Consider the following 20847-nt stretch of genomic DNA (forward strand, 5'->3'; position numbering starts at 1 on the left):
TTTAGTGTAGGGATGTGGGGAAATGAGGGAGAATATTACAAGGGGTAACATCAACAAGAAACATAATATAATCTGGCTTATAGAATTCTATAAGTCCCGAGTGTGGTCTTGTGGTAGCCTGCTTGCCTAGCATGCACAAAGCCCTGGGTTCAATTCCCCAGTACCACATACACAGAAAAAGCCAAAAGTGGTGCTGTGGCTCAAGCGACCCAGCACTAGCCTTAAGCCAAAAGTGTCCAAGGACAGTGCCCAGGCCCTGAGTTCAAGCCCCAGGACTGGCAAAAAAAGAAAATAGAATTGCAACTTCTTTGTATAGCCACATCATCGTCATCATCAATAATAAAAGATAAACCACTATAAAAAGATCACTTTTAACATAAGGAAATGATCTTATCTCCAGTTACATAGAACATTTTTAGCTCTTACTTGGTCTCTCTAGACTTATAAAATAATGGTTCTAGGAGGTTATTGTTTCAAAATAAGCTGCTGCACAGGGACACAGCAGATCAGTCTAACAGTCAAAATCAGAATCCCTCATGCAAAATTTCCTGAATATTTGGAGGTTGCAAAATTAGTAGTGATTCCTTATTAAGAGTTGAAAGAGCAGAACTTTATAGAACTAAGAAAAATAAAGCTTATATTTTCAAAATAACATTCCCCAGCCCCAGTTTTCTAACAGACATTTCTATTTGTCGAGCTGCAAATGTTTATAAAAAGTTGTGCATTACCTAAATTCTATTTCTGCATGTTACCTAAAAGTCCTGTGAGTAGATTCACTGAGCACAAATCTCATATGAAGGAATAAGAGGCAGCCTCTCCTTGCTGAGTATTATACCAGTATATTGTTTCCATTCTCTTTCTTGTCTCCTTCCTATGTCTTTTCCTGTTTTTTTGTCCTCCAGTTGACCCAGTTGGCCCAGTCTAAAAGAAATCCAGTCATTCCTCTGTGTGCACAAATTTGATTGGAGCATATTATCCAAATAAGAATTTAATATAATATTGAATCAATAGGTTTCTAAGACCAAAAATTTGGCAACATTTCTTACAGTATGGAGAAAAACGACCAAGCTGGGAGAGTCAGGTAAGACACATCTCCTGTCTTCAATCCCTTCCCTGTACTAGGAAGTCCAGGAAAGTAGATCATAAAAATATAAATAAAAACAACCAGTTGGGCTTGGAGCATGGCCTAATGGTAGAGTGTTTGCCTTGCATGCATGAAGCCCTGGGTTCAATTCCTCCATACCACATACACACATACAAAAAAAGCTGGAAGTGGTACTGTGGCTCAAGTGGTAGGGCGCTAGCCCTGAGAGAGCCCAAGGACAGTGCGCAGGCCCTGAGTTCAAGCCTGTCAAAAATAGCCAGTATTTGCTGGGAATGGATGGCTCATGCCTGTGATCCTCGCTACTCAGGAGGCTGAGATCTGCCAGCCCAAGTTGAAAAATCCCCATGAGACACTTATCTCCAATAAACTACTCTCAAAAGCCAAAAGTGGGGCCGGGAGTTTGGCCTAGTGGTAGAGTGCTTGCCTAGCATGCACGAAGACCCGGGTTCAATTCCTTGGTACCACATACTTAGAAAAAGCCGGAAGTGGTGCTGAGGGTCAAGTGGTAGAGTTCTAGCCTTGAGAAAAATCCAAGGACAGTGCTCAGGCCCTGAGCTTAAGCCCAGGACTGGCAAAAAAAAAAAAAAAGCCAAAAGTGGCACTGTAGCTCAAGCGGAGCTACAGAGAAGCTCAGGACAACACCCAGGCCCTGAGTTCAAGGCCCAGGACCAGCAAAAAAAAAAAAAACCCTACTCAGTGTTTGTGTTCTGCCAGTTGGGTGACTGAATATCTCTGAGTCTCAGTTTTGCATTAGTGCTAGCATTTTGCAGCAGTAGCATTTGTTTTCTTGTGTTGCCTAAACCATAGTGAACATTTTTTATACTTTTTGTTTGTTTTGAGTCTCATGGGGACTTTTCTGCCCAGGCTAGCTTCAGACCAAGATACTCAGATCCCAGCTTTCTGAGTAGCTAGGATTATAGGTGTGAGCCACTGGTGCTTGGCTCATTTTTGTCCTTTTATCGTCACAACTAACTTGTAAAGGAGACATTTGATTTTATTCACTTTTATTTTTATTTTTGCCAGTGCTGGGGCTGAACTCAGGGCCTGGGCACTGTCCTTGGACACTATTGCTCAAGGCTAGTGCTCTGCCACTTGAGCCACAGCACCACTTTTGGCTTTTTCTGAGTTTGTGGTACTGAGGAATTGAACCCTAGTCTTTGTGCATGCTAGGCAAACACTCTGCCACTAGGCTACGCTCTAGGCCCCTTATGGTCATTTGATATAGCCTAAAGTTTCATATTAAGGGATGCATTGAAGATTTGAACTTAGATCTCCTTCTTTCTATAGCCTTGAATCACTATATTCTAGTGGATTAAATTGTTTCTCTGGTCATCTCTAAAGTTCTAGTTCTTATTACTTCAGTAAGAAACAAAAGGGGAAGCTGAGTGCCAGTGGCTTATGCCTGTAATCCTAGCTGCTCAGGTCGTTAAGATCTCAGGATTCGAAGTGAGCCTACGCAGAAAAGTCCATTCGTTGCTTATCTCCAACTAACCACAAAAGGCCAAAAGTGGAGATATATTTCAAATGGTAGAGTGCCAGACTTGAACATAAAAGCCAAGGGACAGCTTGATGCCCTAAGTTCAAGCCCCAGTACAGGCACACTTTTTTTTTTTTTATAAAAAGGATTTTCATTAAAGAACACCTAAACCAAGTGCCAGTGACTTATGCCTGTAATCCTTGCTACCCAAGAGGCTGAAATCTGAGGATTGAAGCCAGAAGGAACAGGAAAGTCTGTGAGACTCTTGACTCTAATTAATCACACACACACAAAAAGCTGAAGGTAGAATTGTGCTCAAGACTAGCCTGAAGGAAAAAAGGAACTCAGAGAGAGAGTGCCCAGGCCCAGAGATCAAGCACAAGGACCAGCAAAAGCAAAAAACAAAATTGTCTAACTTGACATTGAGTACTGAATTAATATGTATATATGAATCTTAATCATACTTGCATTTTCTTTCTAGGAATGAAAAAGTTTTGAACTGCTTAATTCAAAGACCTAATGCAATTTTTAAGCTGATTTGCTTTCCCTGGGCTGGAGGTGGCTCCAATTACTTGGCTAAATGGGGCAAAAAGATGTCTGATATGTTAGAAGGTATATTACTTTCTTTTTTGTAAATCATCATTTAAGCAAGTTATAAATTAGGATGACAGGCACGTAAAGGAATTTGAATTTGTTGAATTTCATTCTTAATAAATTCGGAAAATTTTCTCCATCATTTTGTCTTCAAAACTTTCTACTTCTTCTTATGATTCTATTTGTTATATTACTTGAAGATGTCCCAATGGTCACAGAGACTGTTCAAGTTTTTTTTCATATATTTTTATTGTAATTAATAGAAGGGTTCCATTATATTCACCAGATAGAAGGTGCATTAATTCACATACATTGATACCCTTTGTCATGTCTTGGTCCCCATTTCCCTCCCCCCCCACACCCCTCATCTTCCCTATCCAATTTCAAATAGCCAAATACAAATATATCCAATATATCAGATAACAAAATGAGATACTGTAACAATGTGAGATAACCAAGGGACAGCAAAAGGGATGAGAGATAACATAGTACATTAAGGACAACAATCACTCATTATATGGCTTTTGTTTTTATATCCTAGAGGTCCTTTCATTTAGTGTCATACTATATGGCCTTATGTAACTAGGTTTTGCTCTCTTGCAAATCTCTGCTATGAGAGTCCAAGGTTTCTACTGATTATGACAAATGAGGGAAACCATTGAGCCTATGTTCCTTTGAGTCTGGCTTACTTCACTTAATATGATTTTTTCTAAGTCTTTACATTTCCTAACAAATGGGGCAATGTCATTCTTTCTGACAGCAGCATAGAATTCCATTATGTATAAATACCACATCTTGTTGATCCACTCATCAACTGAGGGACATCTGGTTTGGTTCCATATCTTTGCTATGGTAAATAGTGTTGCAATGAACATTGTTGTGCTAGTGGATTTAGTATGTCCTTGTTTCTGGACAGTTGGGTAAATGCCTTAGTGGAATTGCTGGGTCATAGGGGAGCTCTATGTTTAGTCTTTTGAGGAACTGCCATACTGCTTTCCATAGTGGTTGAATGAGTTTGCACTCCCACCAACAGTGTAGTAGTGATCCCTCCTGGCCACATCCCCTCCAGCATCTGTTGTTATTAGTTTTCTTGATCCTAGCCATTCTAACTGGAGTGAGGTGGAATCTTAGAGTTGTTTTGATTTGCATTTCTTTTATGACCAGAGATGTCGAGCATTTCTTCATGTGTCTATAGGCCATTTTTATTTCTTCTTCAGAGAAGACTCTGTTTAAGTCTTTGGCCCATTTTTAATGGGATGATTGTTACTTTGGAGATTAGTTTTGGAGTGATTCAATTTTTTGAGTTGTTGATATATTTCAGATATGAGGCCTTTGCCCGTTGTTTGGTTGGTGAAGATCTTCTCCCACTCTGTAGGCTTCCTAATTAATTTACTAGCTATGTCCTTTGCCATACAGAAGCTCTGCAGTTTAATGCAGTCCCACTTATCCAGCCTTTCTCTGATTTGTTGTGATTCTTGGTCCTTATTAAGAAAGTTTTGACCTGTGCCAAGGAGGCCTAGTGTGTCTCCTATTCCTTCTTGTAAAGTTTTAAGTGTGTCAGCTTTTACCTCGAGGTCTTTGATCCATTTGGAGTTGATTCTAGTGCAGGGTGACAAAGAAGGATCCAACTTTAGTTTTCTGCAGGTGCTTAACTAGTTCTGTCAGCACGACTTGTTGAAGAGGCTTTCTTCCATTCTATTTTTTTGGCTCCCTTTTCAAAGATTAGGTGGCCATAGGTCTGTGGTTTAATATCTGGGTCCTCAGTTCTATTCCATTGGTCTTCAGGCCTGTTCTTGTGCCAGTACCAAGTTGTTTCGATAATTACAGCTCTGTAATAGAGTCTAAAGTTTGGAATTGAAATTCCTCCAGCGCTGTCTGTTCTGCTAAGAAGTGTTTTTGGTATACGGGGTCTCTTATTATTCCATATGAAATCTTGGATTGCCTCTTCTATTTCTTTAAAGAATGACATTGGGATATCGATGGGTATTGCGTTGAATTTGTCGATAGCCCTTGGCAAGACTGTCATTAAGCTCCTTTCTCCTTGAGTTTATCTTAGAATCTATTGCTATCTTTTTAGGATCTTCATCATTGGACTTCTTGGTCATAATGCATGAATTGCTATCATGAAGTATTGCAAAACTAAAGGAAAAGTTTCTTGCTGAGCACCTGTGACTCATGCCTGTTATCCTGCCTACTCAGGAGGTTGAGATCTGAGGATCACGGTTCAGAGACAGCCTTGGGCAGGAAAGTCCATGAGACTCTACTGTCCAGTTAACCCCCAGAAAACTGGCAGTGGCACTGTAGCTCCAAGTGGTAGGAGCACTAGCCTTGAGTGAGAAGCTCAGGGACAGCGCACACATTCAAACCCCACGACTGACAAAAAAATCTTAGTGGTACAAAATAATAGATTTTATTATTATGACATTTCCATCCATGCATATAATATACCTGAATCATATCTACCCTTCCCCCACTGGTTTTCTGATTCCTCTCTTCCTCTTTCACATTACATATCCCTAAAAGTCCCCCTTTTACTTTCATGTCTTTCTCACTACATCTAAACTTCATGTATGAGAGAAAATGTGATATTCCTCTTTGTGAATCTGGCTTATTTCACTTAACATAATGATCTCAGTTCCATCTACTTTCCTATAAATAACAAAATGCCATCACTCTTTATGGAAGAGTCATAACATTCCAAATATAAGAAGGACCATGTTGGGCTGGGAGTTTGGCCTAGTGGTTAAAGTGCTTGCCTAGCATGCACGAAGACCCGGGTTCGATTCCTTGGTACCACATATATAGAAAAAGCCAGAAGTAGTGCTGAGGCTCAAGTGGTAGAGTTCTAGCCTTGAGAAAGTCCAAGGACAGTGCTAAGGCTCTGAGCTCAAGCCCAGGACTGGCAAAAAAAACCAAAGCAACAACAAAAAAAGAAGGACCATGTTTTCCAGATTTTTGACATGTCTAGTGAGTTTTGATTAGATGCTAGACATTGTGAACTTTACATTGTTGGAAGAATGGCTTTGTTATATTCCTTTGAATTGTGTTAGATTTCACTCTAGCAATCTGTTATTTAGGATCAGGTTGGTTCTTGATTCTGGAAAGACAAGCTGTGCATATATTCATCAGAAGACCTCTTGTCATTGCTTCTTACGTGATACAGCTGGGGATGGTACCAACTCAGGCTTCAGTTATTTTTATTTATTTATTTTTTGCCAGTTCTGGGTTTGAGCTCAGGACCTGAGCACTGTCCTTGGACTTTCTCAAGACTAGAATTCTACCACTTGAGCCTCAGCACCACTTCTGGCATTTTTCCATGTATGTGGCTGCGAGGAATCGTACCCTGGTCTCTATGCATGCTAGGCAAGCATTCTACCCCTAAGCCAAACTCCCAGCCATGCCTCATCTTCCTTGGACTGCCAAACTGCAAATCTGCCTAGTTGCAAGACTTTGACTTAAGAATTTAAAGGCAGGTGTGTACCAGTAGTTCATATATACCCAACCCAGGCAAAGACTCCATCTCCAAAATAACCAGCTAGCAAAAAGCCAGGCTGGAGGCAGAAGTCAAGTGGTTTACTAAGCAAAGAAGTCAAACAAATATGAGACCCCGAGTACCAGCCAAAGAAAATTAAAATTAGGCTCCCAGTATCCACCCCATCCAGAGCCTAGGAAAACCCAATGGAGTGCTTGGCTTTTTTCCCCCATTAACATTAAGAGAATATTCTTATTTTTCTTAGTCTATTTTTTCATAAAGATTTTAGAGCTAAACTTTTGTTTTATATAAATAGACTCAGTTCTGTCTCTCAAATTTAACACATTCCAAAGCCTTCCCCTTCGCTCTCTTGGTCACTCTTGAAACCTGATGTCTTATTTTTCTGAAATAGACAATGATTGCCAAAGTAATTGTTTCATTTGTATGTAGAACCCTTGAGAGTTTAGCCTCCTGGATAGCTAGGATTACAGGAATGAGCCACCAGCACCCCAGCCCTATTGCTTTCCTTTCATTCTTTCCTTCTTTCTTTTCCCCACTCCTAGAGCTTGAACTCAGGGCCTGGGCTCTATCCCTGAGCCTCTCTCTGTGCTCAAGGCTAGCACTCTTCAAATCTAGCCATATCACCACTTCCGTAAGGAACCCAGGGTTTCATGAGTGCTAGGCAAGCACTCTACCACTAAGCTACATTCCCAGCCCATCTTCCATTTCTCATCAACAAAAATGTGCTGGTTACTGAAACCTGTAATTCTAGCCACTCAGGAAGCTGAGATCTGAGAGGATCAGGGTTTGAAGCCAGCCTAGGCTGAAAGTGGAGCTATGGCTCAGTTGGTAGAGCACTAGCTAGCCTTGAGCATTAAAAAGCTCTGGGACAAGGGTGGTAGCTTTGAGCTGAAGAGCTCAGGGACAGCGCCCAGGCTATGTTCAAGCCCCATGAGCCACCCCCCCCAAAAAAAGTTCTGGAACAGCACCCAGACCCTGAATTCAAGTCCCAGTACTGGTGCACGTGTACACACACACACACACACACACACACACACACACACACACACACACACGCACAATGTAAAATGTTCACTTTGGGATTGGGGATTTAGCTTGATGGAAGAGCACTTGCATGGAAAGTGCAAGGCCATGATTTTGGTACGCTACACTGGGAGAAATAAAGCTATAATGTTTGCCTTGCCTGGACTTACTATTTGTTTCTTTGAAATTGTTCATACTATGTTAATATAAGTTCTTTTAAGAGACCCTCAGTATCTCATTAATTATCTGCCTGTGTTTCTGAATCCCCAGTACATGCTGTAAGATTTGCTGGAAGAGAAAGTCGAATTGATGAGCAATTTGCAAGTGACATATTGCAGCTAGTAGATGAAATTATTGATGCTCTGCTGCCAGTCATTCATGATAAATCATTTGCATTTTTTGGCCACAGGTATTTACAGTTTGTTTTAAGATATCTGAGGGGCTAGGAGTTTGGCATAGTGGTAGAGTGTTTGTCTAGCATGCGGGAAACCCTGGGTTTGATTCCTCAGTACCAAAAACACAGAAAAAGCTAGAAGTGGTGCTGTGGCTCAAGTGGTAGAGGGATAGCCTTGAACCAAAGAAGCTCAGGGACAGTGCCCAGGCCCTGAGTTCAAGTACCAGGACCAGCAAAAAAAAAACCCAAACCAACCAAAAACGGTATCTATATTGTTGGCTGGGAGGTTGGCCTAATTGTGGAGTGCTTGCCTAGCATGCATGAAGCCCTGGGTTCAATTCCTTGGTACTACATACAAAGAAAAAGCCAGAAGTAGCACTATGGCTCAAATAATGGCAGAGCACTAGCCTTGAGCAAAAGTGTCCATGGACAGTGCCCAGTTCTGAGTTTAAGCCAAGGACTAGGGGAAAAAAGGTATCTGAATTCCGGGCACTGCAGGCACTGTTGGTTCATGTCTGTTCTTATTAAACAGATACTGTCATGCTTGTCTTTCCCTCTTTTAGTCTTGGATCCTACATAGCCTTTTTGTGTGCACTGTGCTTAAAGGAAAAATACAATATGGAACCAGTGCATATGTTCTTGTCAAGTGCAACTCCTTTCCATGTAAGTAATTTCATTTTCTTTTTTTTCTGGAGAAGGGCGTGAGGGTGAGGGAAAATGGTGAAATAAAAATTAGAAGCCAGGCGTTGGTGGCTTATGCCTGTAATTCTAGCCACACAGGAGGCTGAAATCTAAGGATCCCCATTCAGAGCTAGTCTAGGCAGCGAAGCTCATGACATCAATATGTCCAATTAAAATTTGGAAGTGGAAATGCAGCAGTGATACTCACTAGACACTGTGTTGAAAATGAACTACACACACACACACACACACACACACACACACACACACACACTACTTTCCCCAGGTTGTAGATGGGAATGATGGCAAACATACTATTTGCTATTGAAAAAAAAATCCCACTCAGGCTGGGAATATGGCTTAAAAGTAGAGTTCTTGCATAATGTGCATAAAGCCCTGGGTTCGATTCCTCTCTACCAGATAAACAAAAACCAAATAAAAGAAATAAAATTAAAAGAGAGAAAAAATGAGAAAGATTTCTCACTTCTCTTCCAGTGCCATTCTTCATTTCTCTAAAATTTACTTTCACCATTCCCTGTTTTTATTTCAGTTATTTCTTCCTGTTGGTGATAATACTGTGCATTTTCTCTCATGTTGGATCAGTTAGGAGTGAATCCACTCTCCTAAGATTAGTGTGACAACAGAAATTTATTAAAGGTTTATTAATTTTGCCAGGCAAAATAAAGAGTATGCAGTGTGGGGCTGGGAATGTGGCTAGCCTGCATGAAGCCCTGGGTTTGATTCCTTAGTACCACATACACAGAAGAAGCCAGAAGTGGCACTGTGATTCAAGTGGTAGAGGGCTAGCCTTGAGCAAAAGAAGCTCAGGAACAGTGCCCAGGCCCTGACTTCAAGCCCCAGGACTGAAAAAAAAGAATATATATATATATACATATATATATATATATTTATATGCGCTGAGGTGTGACTCCAGACAGAATGGTGGCCTACTTATCTACTAATGTGCAAGTGTTAGTTTCCAGAGATATATCCCCCGCTCTCCTGAATGTTCCATCCCAGCTGTGGTCAATGGGATGAGAAGAGCGTGGTGACCTTGCCTGAGTCCTCACATGGGGAAATGGGGAATGGAAGAGACAGGCAAGCAAGAGAGAATACAACAAAAAACTGGTGTAACTAGCTACTCAGGAGGCTGAGACCTGAGGATCAAGGTTCAAAGCCACCCCAGGCACAAAAAATCCATGAGACTCTTATCTCCAAATAATGACCAGAAAACCACAAGTGGTGCTGTGGCTCAAGTGGTAAGCTAGACTTGAGCTGCAGAGCTCAGGGACAGCACCCAGGCCCAGAGTTGAAGCCCCATGACCAACAAAAAAAGAAAAAAGAAAAAAACCCTAACATACACACACTGGTGTAACTAGAAATCATCTTGGCTAGTTATTGAGCTACAACCACTGTTGTGAACATATGTCTCAGTCTCTCTTACACAACCAGAGCCAGAAAAAAAAATTCTTAAAATTAGTGATGACAAACTTTTGGAATCTCTGTGCGTGCGTGCGTGCGTGCGTGCGTGCGTATGTGTGTGTGCGCGTGCACACGCTGCTCCTGACCATTGAACTCATGGCCTAGGTGCTGTCCCTGAGCCTTTTTGTCTTTCCTTTCACAAGGCTAGCATACCACTGCCGAGCCACAGTTCCACTTTTGGCTCTTTTGGTAGTTAAGTGGAGATGAGTGTCGTGGACTTTCCCGTCTGAGCTGGCTTCCAACCACAATCCTCATAACTAGGACTATAGATTCTAGAGCGGAGGCACCAGTGCTCAGCTCATGAAATCACTATGTCTTTCAAACCCAGCTCTGTGATCTCTGATATTCTTCTTCTTCTCCCTCCTCCTTCTTTTCCTCCTCCTCCTTGTCCTTTTTCTTTTTCTGATACTACCTGTTCTTTTTGTTTGTTTGTTTTGCCAGTATTGGAGCTTGAACTCAGGGCCTGGGTACTGTCCCTGAGCTTCTTTTGCTCAAAGCTAGTACTCTACCACTTGAGCCATAGAACCACTTCTGGCTTTTTCTGGGTATGTGGAACTGAGGAATTGAATTCAGGGTTTCATGCATGCTAGGCAAGCATTCTACCACTAAGCCATATGGCCAGCCTGATACTAGGTCTTAAACTCAGGGCCTATGCTCTGTGCTTTAGATTTTTTTGCTCAAAGCTGCTACCCTACCACTGAACCACAACTCCACGCCCAACAGCCCAACATTTTGCTGGTTCACTTCACATTACAGTCGCATGAACTTTCGTGGCTGGGCTGGCTTGAACCATGATCCTAAGATCTCAGCTTCCTGAGTAGCTAGGATGACAGGCAAAATCCATCAGTGCTTCCCCCACTCCCAACCGCCCTGTCTCTCTACTTTAAGTTGAGGAACAAGGGTGTTTTCTGAAATATCAGATCTGTTTGTTGATGTTTCCAGTCAAACCACTGGCAAGCACAATTTTCCAAAGTAAACCAAATGACAGAAGAAGAAGTTAAACATCACCTTCTGGAACTTGGAGGCACCCCCACTCAGATCCTTGGTAACAAAGACGTTTTGGACCAAAGTCTGCCCATGATACAGGCAGACATAAGGATGCTTCAAAATAGCAAGTAAGTTAAGTATCAGAGAGAAGTTTTGTGTGCGCACTGGTATTTAGAGGAAAGCATGCATGGAGAGTTCACAGACGCTGCCTATTTAGGAACATATTCTTAGATTTCATTTCCTTTGAGGCCAACTTTGGACACAGACTCTATCAATAAAGGATATATATACATATACATACATACATACATACATACATATACATACATTTAATGTATTATGTTATATCTCTTCTCTTTTTTTCCTTTTGGTAATCTCATATTGTTGCTGTATCTGACTTTGTTACCTGGCATATTGCATATACGTTTGTTTATTTGAAATAGAGAAGGGAAGGGGGGAAACCAAGATGATTGGGAGGGGGTGGAGGAGAAATGGGGACAAAACCACGAGAAGGGGTATCAACGTGTGAGACATAATACACCTAGTACTCGACGAATGTAACTGTAACCCCGCTATACATTATCCCGACAATAAGAAAATATTTAAAATCTATAGCTAGATATAGATGGATGATTTATCACATAGTTTTATTTATTAAATAAGCTGATACCAAAGCACTCTCATCGTCTTAGAGGGATCACACAAATAGTATGTTACCACTTATTGTTCCTTTCCCATTCATTCAGATCTCATATCCTTGACTTTGACCTTGCCCCATCCCACTTCCTGTCCACTGCTCACAGGTCACTTGTGTTTCTCTGATTATCTCCTTCATGTCTGGCTTCTAGCTGACCTCTCCACCACAGTGCCATGTTGCTAGAATCTACAAAACTGAGAAAAGGTGGATCCCACTCTTGCTTTTTAAATTCAGTTGTGGGACTAAAACTCAGGGCGTGGGCACTGTCCCCGAGCTTTTGTGCTCAAAGCTAGTTCTCTACCACTTTGAGCCACAGCTCCACATCTGGTTTTCTGTCATGGACTTTTCCTGCCTGGGCTGGCTTTGAACTGCAATCCTTAGATCTCAGCCTCCTGAGTAGCTGAGATTACAGGTGTGAACCACCAGTGCCCTGATGGAACCCAGTCTTGTTTGAGGACTCTGGAGAAAGAGCTAGGAGATACAGAGGGGATCCTTTTGGGGCACAAGACCTAAAAATACTACTTACAACAAGCTTGACTTGATAAAATCCCAGTGCCACCTTTCTGTTGTCCAGGCATTGTAGAATTTAGATAATGTTGGCAAATAGCCTTAATCACAAGGTAAGGCAGATTCTAATAGGGAGTCATCATGGGTAAAATTTTTTTAAATGTTGCATTTCTGGAACTGTGTAAGGACATCGTGTGTTTCATTTCACTGAAGCTAACAGGAAAAGATGCTGGAATTTGGTGTGAAAAATCACAAAAGTGACTTTTTATATTTACAGTTGGAGAAGACCCTTTATGAAGACCCAGTCCTGTGATTTTACCTGCTTTGCTGGATCCAATGACGTAATAAAGGATATGGAAGGTGAGTTTATAGTTTACTTTGTTGAAATTTGTGTTTTGGTGGTTTGTAGCAAATGCCCACTAGTATTCACTACAAATGAACTGAAAATTGAGTCCAAGTTTTATGGAGTGTAAATGAATTGCTATTAGTTTCATATGAAACTAAGGGTCCTGGGAAATAGTTCTGTATATGGATAAGTCTTAGAGAAATTACAAATGTAGGACACAGAATCTGAGACAATGGAAGTAATACAAGCTTTAAGTATCAGCTCTGAACCATCTGTAGTGCTCAAGTAAGTCTTGAGTTGTACTTGATAAATGCCATTTGTTATTAAATAAAACCTTTATTTTTAGCCTGGAAAGATGTGACCAGTGGGAACTTTGACCTTTATGTGCTGCCTGGAGGTCATTTCTATCTTGTGGATCCTGCCAATGAAGAATTTATCCACAAATGTGTAACCAAGTGTCTAGAACTATCATCCTTAGTCAACTCTTAGCCAGTTTTCTTGTCGGTATTGTAACAGTGGTCACACAATGCTCTTCTTAGCTATTCAGACTGTAGCTCATTAGTTTTATTCAGAGATTGCAAATTAATACTTTTTTTCTTACTAAGGGGGAATTTGTTACATCCTGATATACTTCTTTATACATGGTGTGGTGGGCAGAGAAACAGGTAAACCCTACTTCTGAAGGAGTCATTTATTAGAATCTCACTTGCTGGGCTAGGAATGTGGCTTAGTGGTAGAGTGCTTGCCTAGCATGCACGAAGCCCTGGATTGGATTTATTGAAATATGCAAACCCCCAGCTGTGAGCACAAAAGCTGAGGGGAGGAAGTAAGGTCCTGAGTTCTAGCCCCAGTACTGCGAAGTTCCATCTCCATTGGTTACAGCCTCCCCAAGGACAAATGAGATACAGCCAGGCCTCTGGGATAAGGAGTAGTCAGACATACTGCATCGACTGTCTCACCCTTGATCGCTGTCAATTCCCAGCCCATGTTTGATGATTGCAATCATCTTCCACCATTTTCCTTCTTCCTCTCAGATCTTCACAATAAAGTCTACCACTTGATGTGAGTGATGTCTCTTCATTACAGCCTACATTGCTTAGAATTCTATGTTAAAACGTGAACTTTTGTTTAGAATCCTCGAACATCAGTTCCTGGTTTTGTCACTCTCTTAAAGTAATGTATGTAGGATCTTAGTAACTAAGATTAAGGAAAACATCCACAAGACAGTTTCCAGAATTTATCTCATTTTTTAACAAAGTAAAAATAATATAAAATGAAGTGTTGGGCGACTCTTTGAGTAAGACTTCATATAATGAACTTGAGTTAAGAATAGGTTTGAAGGGCCAGGAGTGAGGCCTAATGGTAGAGTGCTTGCCTAGCATGTATTAAGCCCTGGATTCAATTCCTCAGTACCACATAAACAGAAAAAGCCAGAAGTGGTGCTGTGGCTCAATGGTAGACTGTTAGTATTTTTATTGCCAGTCTTGGGGCTTGAACTCAGGGCCTGGGCACTGTCCATGAGCTTCTTCTTTTGCTTAAAACTAGCATTCTAATGGAAATGGAGCTGTGTCTCAAAGTGGTAGAGTTCTAACATTGAGCAAAAGCACTTAAGAACACAGCTCAGACCCTGAGTTCACAACCATCAAAAAAAATTAACAAGGGAAGAGTCTGATGGACTTTTCTACCTAGGTTGGTTTTGCACTGCAATTCTCAGATCTCAGACTCCTGAGTAGCTAGCATTATAGATGTGAACGACTGGTACCTAGCTAGCTCTTATTAATTATAATAAACTGTTTTTATTGCTGCAATAGCACTAGTTCATTGTAGAAGCACAGATAAGTCAAATAAGTTATATTTGTTTAAGTTTTTATGTACCATTCTTTTAAAAAGAACTTTTAAAGTCACCTGTTTCAAGTAGTTGAGTTCAGTTAACTATATGTAGCTTCTAAATAATCCTAAACGTTACAGTTTACACTAAGAGCAAAGATATACGCAGTTTACAAAGTTCCGATGCATTTTCCCCCGAACACCAGGTTATCACACTACTGTGAAGTTTTCTCTTCTGCTCAACTCTAAATTCCGTATTTTTCTATCAGCTCTTTTGCTTTAGAAACATAGGCAGTCATGGCATCTTCTTTGGATAGCCCTGGAAAGATACGAACAGGTTAACTCCTTGGTTTGTGGCATGTGGAGCTGAGAAGGGCTTTTTCCACCCGATTTCAGAACCAAGCACCTTTACGGAGGCTCCAGGCTTCCCACTTGGCCTTGCCCTTTAGGTCTAGCATTACTGGACATGCTGCCAACAGAACAGACAGATGGTCAGGTGTATTTTGTGTGGTGCACAACTACCAACGTTGTTCAAGCCAGTCGTATGTGTGGTTCTCAAGTCACGATACAATACCAATGTTGACGTCTCCAATGATAGCTTGTTTGTAGAGCCCATAGAGTTGCTTCAGGTCTTCATCCTCTGGTCTTTTCTTCAGCTTCCTCACATCTCCCGTGGCCTTGTCAAAGTCAGCCTAGTGCAAGAAACAAAGACACAAACACAAAAGGAAGCCCAGAGTGCATTTGTTAATGTCATACATGCCTGTCATAGCTTCACATGATTATCACTCTGCTTCTCCTAAGTTATTGAAATTTATTTAGACTCTTAAGTATCTTTCTTGGTACTTATCTGACAAAATACTTGGAGGTTTGAACTCCGGGCTTCTTTGATTACATGATCCTCTCCTATTTGGATCATACTCCCAGCCAGGTCATTTTATTTATTTTTTGCCAGTTACGTTGGACATGGGCTTTTCTGCCCAACTGCCTTTGAACGATGATCCTCCAGCTCCACCCTCCTGACTTGCTAGGTTACAGATGCGAGGCACTGACGCTTGGCTGAAAATGACCTTCTTATTATTGAAGAGGTCCAATTTACCAAATTTTAGCGTGGTCTTAGATTCAGTATAGCTTTTTGGATGGATGCCATCTTCCTCTTCTTTCTAAATGCTGACTTTACTGCACCAGGGTCCTAAGACTGGCATGTTCACTCGGGGCCGCACACATTTCTAGTTAGAGCCTGACTGTTCTTTGTTTTGGGTTTTTTTTGTGTGGGTTTTTTGTTGTTGTTGTTGTTGCTGTTGTTGTTGTGGGGCTTTAATTCTGTGCCTGGGTGCTGTCTCTGAGCTCTTCAGCTCAAGGCTACTGCCACTTCCACTTTTCTGGTGGTTAACTGGAGATACGAGTCTCGTGGAATTTTGTGCCTGGGCTGGCTTTGAACCATGATCCTCAGGTCTCAGCCTCCTGAGTAGCTAGGATTACAGGTGTGAGCCACCAGCAGCACCTGGCCTCTGACTGAGCACTGTCCTTGGACTTTCTCAAGGCTAGAGCTCTACCACTTGAGCCTCAGCACCACTTCCCGCTTTTTTTTTCTATGTATGTGGTACCGAGGAATCGAATCTAGGTCTTTGTGCATGCTAGGCAAGCACTCTACCACTAGGCCAAACTCCTGGCCCCCTCTGACTGGTTTTTAAGCAAGAGTCTTCATTTAGTTGAGTTGCTTGTCATTCCTTTCTGCACAGAAACCAAAAATTGTTAGACTTCTTTTAACTGATTTCCACAAAGGAGAAGCTGTTTGTCTCCTTTGAACCGATTAGCAGAGATAGGCCTAAGTAGAAAATGCTGTCTGCTGTGTCTTGGGTGATATCCAAAAAAACCTGTGTTAAATTGGTGTGAAAATGTGTATTAGGGCTGGGAATGTGGCTTAGTGGTAATGTGTTTGCCTAGCATTCAGGAAGCCCTGGGTTTGATTCCTCAGTACCACATAAACAGGAAAAGCTGGAAGCAGTGCAGTGGCTCAAGCGGTGGAGTGCTAGCCTTGAGCAAAAGGCTCAGTGCCCATACCCTGAGTTCAAGCCCCGAGACAAGGTTTAAAGCCTAGCACTGTGGTGTACACTATAAGCCCAGATCTTGGGAGGTAGATTCGAGAGGATCACGTATTTGAGTCCAGACTGAGCCAGTGAGGATTTAAATAAGATGATGTGGGTAAAGTACTTACAATCCAAGTATATGGCATATGGCAAATGCCATTTCCTTCGCAAAATATAAAGTTTAGTTGCGGTTATTTTTACTACAAGCCTCTTGGAAATTCTTGCTTCTATGGAGATTGAGATCTGAGAATTGCAGATCAAAGCCAGCCCAGGCAGAAAAGTTCATGCAACCACCAAAAAGCCAGAAGTGGAGCTGTGGTTTAAGTGCCAACCTTGAACAACAAAGGTAAAGGACAGTACCCAGGCTCTAAGTTCAAGCACCTGTACTGCATGTGTACACACACACACACACACACACACACACACACACACATGCTGTTGTGGGTGAGGAACTAGCTCTAGAAAAATCTGAGAAACAGTACAATGAAGCAAGACATTAAAAACCCTTTGGCTTTATGGTGTAATGAAAACAAAACCCTATGGTTGTTTCTATGCTTTCCATTTTAAATATTGTCTAGAAAAATAATACAAACTAGGAATAAATATATTGAGTGAGATCATCAGTAATTGCCTCTGGTTATGAGTAAGTTGCTTGTTTTCTTTTAAACACTTTTATATTCTCTGAGTTTTCTATTACGTGCATATAGTGCGTGTGTATAATAAGAAATTAAAATGCCAGTTGCGGTTGCCTAAGGCAGGCCAGGGCAGAACCACTTAGTGGAGGTAGGGTCACCCTCTTGGGGTGCATCCTATCTCAGGGGTTCTGGTAGCTGATGAGTTCTGTCCCACGCCATTCTCCAGTTACACCAGCTCAGTTCCCTTTTTGGCAAAGCCTTGATTCGTATTCTAAGGTTTCTCCAAAGCCACGTGATCTCCCTGTGTTCCAGAGAGGATGGTGGATGGGTTGGGATCCTCTTTAGGAGAGCAAAGCCCAGTTTTCCCTGCCATTTCAGGTGCCCATTTAGGGAACTCCATTTCAGAGCAGTGCTCCAGGTCCCTCTCTTGGTCTAGCCAGGAATTAGATGTGTTCCTGCTCCATGTCTCCTGTGTGCTCAGGTCTCTCCCTCTCCATGAATGATTATGGGGAAGCCTGGCTTTACACACACACACACACACACACACACACACACACACACACACACACACGCATCTGAATTTGTCTTTGAGGCACACTGCTGTGAGTCTTCTATACAAGGCGCGTGTCTCCTTTGAGATGCTCCTTCAGAGGAAACAGCAAACTAGTGAGCAAGTGAACACCACTGAAAATCAAATGGAGCCATCCCTAATAAAAAAACACAAACCAAGCCCCAAATCTGAAATGTTCCTAAAGTGGAAACTGTTTGAATGTTGACAGGATGTCACAAATGGAACATTCTACATGTCATCACACCTGTTTTCCCACAGGTGTGGAAAAAGTATTCTATATGATTCCATATATGTGGATTTGATTTCATGTTTAAGCTTGTAGCCCATCCCTAAATCATTTTATGTGTATGCAAATATTCCAAAGTCTAAACAGAGAAAATCAAAAGTCCAAAATACTTTGATCTCAAGCATTTTAGATAAGAGATGCTCAAGTTGTGTCAGTCTTGGGGTGGGGATATATTAGGATTATACACAAGAATGCAAATATTCTTTTTTTTGGTACCTATCCTAGAGCTTGAACTCCCCAAGCTTTCTTTCCTTAAGGATAGTACTCTTCCATTTGAACCATCACTTCACTTCTGGCTTTTTTCGGTGCTTAATTGGAGATAGGGGCCTCAAGATAAGAGTTCAAGCTCCAGGACCAACCCAGGCAAATGAACATGTGTTTATTCACACGTGTGTGTGTGTGTGTGTGTGTGTGTAAGAGATTGTGACATAAACATTTATTTATTTGGTTTTGGCCAGTCCTGGGGCTTGAACCCTGAGCCTCTTTTGCTCAGTGCTTCCAATAAAAATGTCAAAAGTTAAGAAGGGGTGAGCCACAGAATTGGACTTTTACAACCCTGTATAAATGTGCATATGCATGTATGCACACAGTGTGTGAATAAACACATGTTCATATGCCTGGGTTGGTCCTGGAGCTTGAACTCAGTCTGTGTGCTATCCCTTAGCTTTTTGCTCAAAGCCGGTTGCTGCTACACCATTTGAGCTATGATTTCATTTCTGGCTTTTTGGTGGTTGACTGGGGACAAGTCTCACGGACTTTCCTGTCTGGCTTTGAACCACAATCCTCAGATCTCAGCCTCCTAAGTAGCTGACATAGCATTCTTCCATGACTCCTTTTTTTTTTTTTTTTTTGCCAGTCCTGGGCGCTGTCCTTAGACTTTCTCAAGGTTAGTGCTCTACCACTTGAGTCACAGCACCACTTCTGGCTTTTTCTGTATATGAGGTGCCAAGGAATTGAACCCAGGACTTCCTGCATGCTAGGCAAGCACTCTACCAGTAATACACACTCCCGGCCCTCCATGACCCTCAAGTATGTGCTTTTAACATCTCCAACAAGATGATAACATCTCACTTGAAGAAACAGTTAAAGAAATGCTCATTTCGGAACATGGGATGCATTCAAAAATTTATATTGCAGCAGAATATTTAACGAATAGTTAGGTACCAAAACAAAGCGGTTGCGTGCACATACATGTGTGCCGACAGTCGATGCACCAGAGACACAGGACAGTGAGACAAGGAAGACACCTGTCATGTTAGTGGCGCTTAGTGCCTGGGTGAAAGAATTCCAGATGGTTATTTCTTCACCTTTGTGATCGCTCCCAAAGTTTCCCACGGTTAACAAGTCCATCCAACAGTTATTTTCACAAAGCTCTGCTGTGCCAGTCAGCACAAGTGATGTGCCCACAGGGAATGGAAAGGCCAGGGTAGAGCTGGGCTCCCTGCGCTCTGCCGGTGCCTTGTTTTCCACTCGGTAATATAAACCAGTCCCTGGGGCCCGGAAGCGTTACCATGGAGAACCTGGCTGCTTGTCCACAGATAGCACCTTGCAGTCTATGGTGCAATCAACCCCCGCTCCTCCCCCTCCCCACCCCGCGACAGGTGTGTGAGTGACTTCAGGGTCGCCTTGGGGTGCTCCTGGCTGGGGTGGGGGACTGTGAGGAAGGCCAGCAGTCAGCTGCCTAGGGTCCCGTTACCTGCAGAGACATGGTGATGGATCCCCGCCTTGGGCTGCTCTGCCACCGCCTGGACTCCGCCTCGCGGGAGGCGTCCTTAAGAAGACAGCGCCACACTACCGGCTGCTCCCATTGGCTGAGCTCCGAGCCAGGCTGGCTCTCATTGGCTGAGGGAACTGAAGGGCGGAGCTGGGCAGGGCGGGGCCGCAGCCCCTGGGGTTCCTGGAGACCTAGAGACCTGGAGACCTGGCACTGGAAAGATCAGAACCACCAAGAATTTTATTTATTTATTTATTTATTTATTTATTTATTTATTTATTTATTTATTTATTTATTTTTGCCAGTCGTGGGCTTAAACTCAGGGCCTGACCACTGTCCTTGGATTTTTCTCAAGGCTAGAGCTCTACCACTTGAGTCTCAGCACCACGTCTGGCTTTTTCTAAGTATGTGGTACCAAGGAATCGAACCCAGGTCTTGGAGCATGCTAGGCAAGCACTCTACCACTAGGCTTGCTCTGCTTTCTTGTGTGTGCTGGCTTGAACTCAGGGCACTGTCCCAGAGCTTTACCCCACTCAAGGCTTGGCCCTCCATCACTGGAGTCACATCTTCAAGTCCACTTTTTGGAGCCAGGAGTCTCACTGATTTAACCTACCCGGGCTGGTTTCGAGCTGTGATAGGGAGAACTCAATCTCCTGAGCAGCTGGGATTACAGGGGCAAGCCCCTCTCCTCCCCCTCCCCCTCTCCCGGCGTGTCCTTCTATCTTTTCTCCAGAGTTGTTTGCAGGAAATCCAGAGTGGTCTCCCCAGACTTCACTGGGGATTCCTTCCTCCTGGACACCTCTTTCTTCTATGATTCCTAGAAGCCTGGACCATGGGGAAATGATCCCCTGATCATCTGAAGAGTTCATTTCCAATTCCTGGAGAAATGTGCCTGGGAGAAATAAAACCGCATGCTGACAGAGTGAATTTGAACATCAAGC

General features: G+C 42.4%; 2 protein-coding genes across 2 annotated transcripts; one reads left to right on the forward strand and one right to left on the reverse strand.

Moving 5' to 3' along the window:
* Positions 1 to 1049: 1049 nt before the first annotated feature.
* On the forward strand, positions 1050 to 13808 carry Olah (oleoyl-ACP hydrolase). The gene is made up of 7 exons (XM_090319157.1): positions 1050 to 1081; positions 3064 to 3194; positions 7963 to 8101; positions 8650 to 8749; positions 11192 to 11364; positions 12718 to 12800; positions 13133 to 13808. Exons 1-7 carry the CDS (start codon positions 1050 to 1052, stop codon positions 13273 to 13275), a joined length of 801 nt encoding a protein of 266 aa, XP_090175283.1. The 3' UTR covers positions 13276 to 13808.
* An 857-nt stretch (positions 13809 to 14665) lies between these two features.
* Acbd7 (acyl-CoA binding domain containing 7) lies at positions 14666 to 20038 on the reverse strand. Its single transcript, XM_090319176.1, has 4 exons — positions 19889 to 20038; positions 15188 to 15305; positions 15020 to 15082; positions 14666 to 14932 (listed from the first exon to the last, which is right to left on the reverse strand). The coding sequence occupies exons 1-4, from the start codon at positions 19898 to 19900 to the stop codon at positions 14859 to 14861; spliced, it is 267 nt and encodes an 88-aa protein (XP_090175302.1). The 5' UTR covers positions 19901 to 20038; the 3' UTR covers positions 14666 to 14858.
* Between the last annotated feature and the right edge of the window lie 809 nt (positions 20039 to 20847).

This window comes from Megascapheus bottae, chromosome 26 (genome assembly GCF_031878675.1).
Source record: "Megascapheus bottae isolate mThoBot1 chromosome 26, mThoBot2.hap1, whole genome shotgun sequence".
In the NCBI taxonomy this organism is placed as follows: domain Eukaryota; kingdom Metazoa; phylum Chordata; class Mammalia; order Rodentia; family Geomyidae; genus Megascapheus; species Megascapheus bottae.

Excerpts from the sequence above, each read along its gene's own strand:
- Olah (XM_090319157.1), top strand. The coding sequence starts at position 1,050 with ATGGAGAAAAACGACCAAGCTGGGAGAGTCAG. Across the intron at positions 3,195-7,962 it reads GATGTCTGATATGTTAGAAG|TACATGCTGTAAGATTTGCT; the intron begins GTATATTACTTT and ends CTGAATCCCCAG. Across the intron at positions 8,750-11,191 it reads CAAGTGCAACTCCTTTCCAT|TCAAACCACTGGCAAGCACA; the intron begins GTAAGTAATTTC and ends TGATGTTTCCAG.
- Acbd7 (XM_090319176.1), bottom strand. Across the intron at positions 15,083-15,187 it reads CATTGGAGACGTCAACATTG|CATGTCCAGTAATGCTAGAC; the intron begins GTATTGTATCGT and ends TTCTGTTGGCAG. Across the intron at positions 14,933-15,019 it reads AGCCTGGAGCCTCCGTAAAG|GGCTATCCAAAGAAGATGCC; the intron begins GTGCTTGGTTCT and ends GTATCTTTCCAG.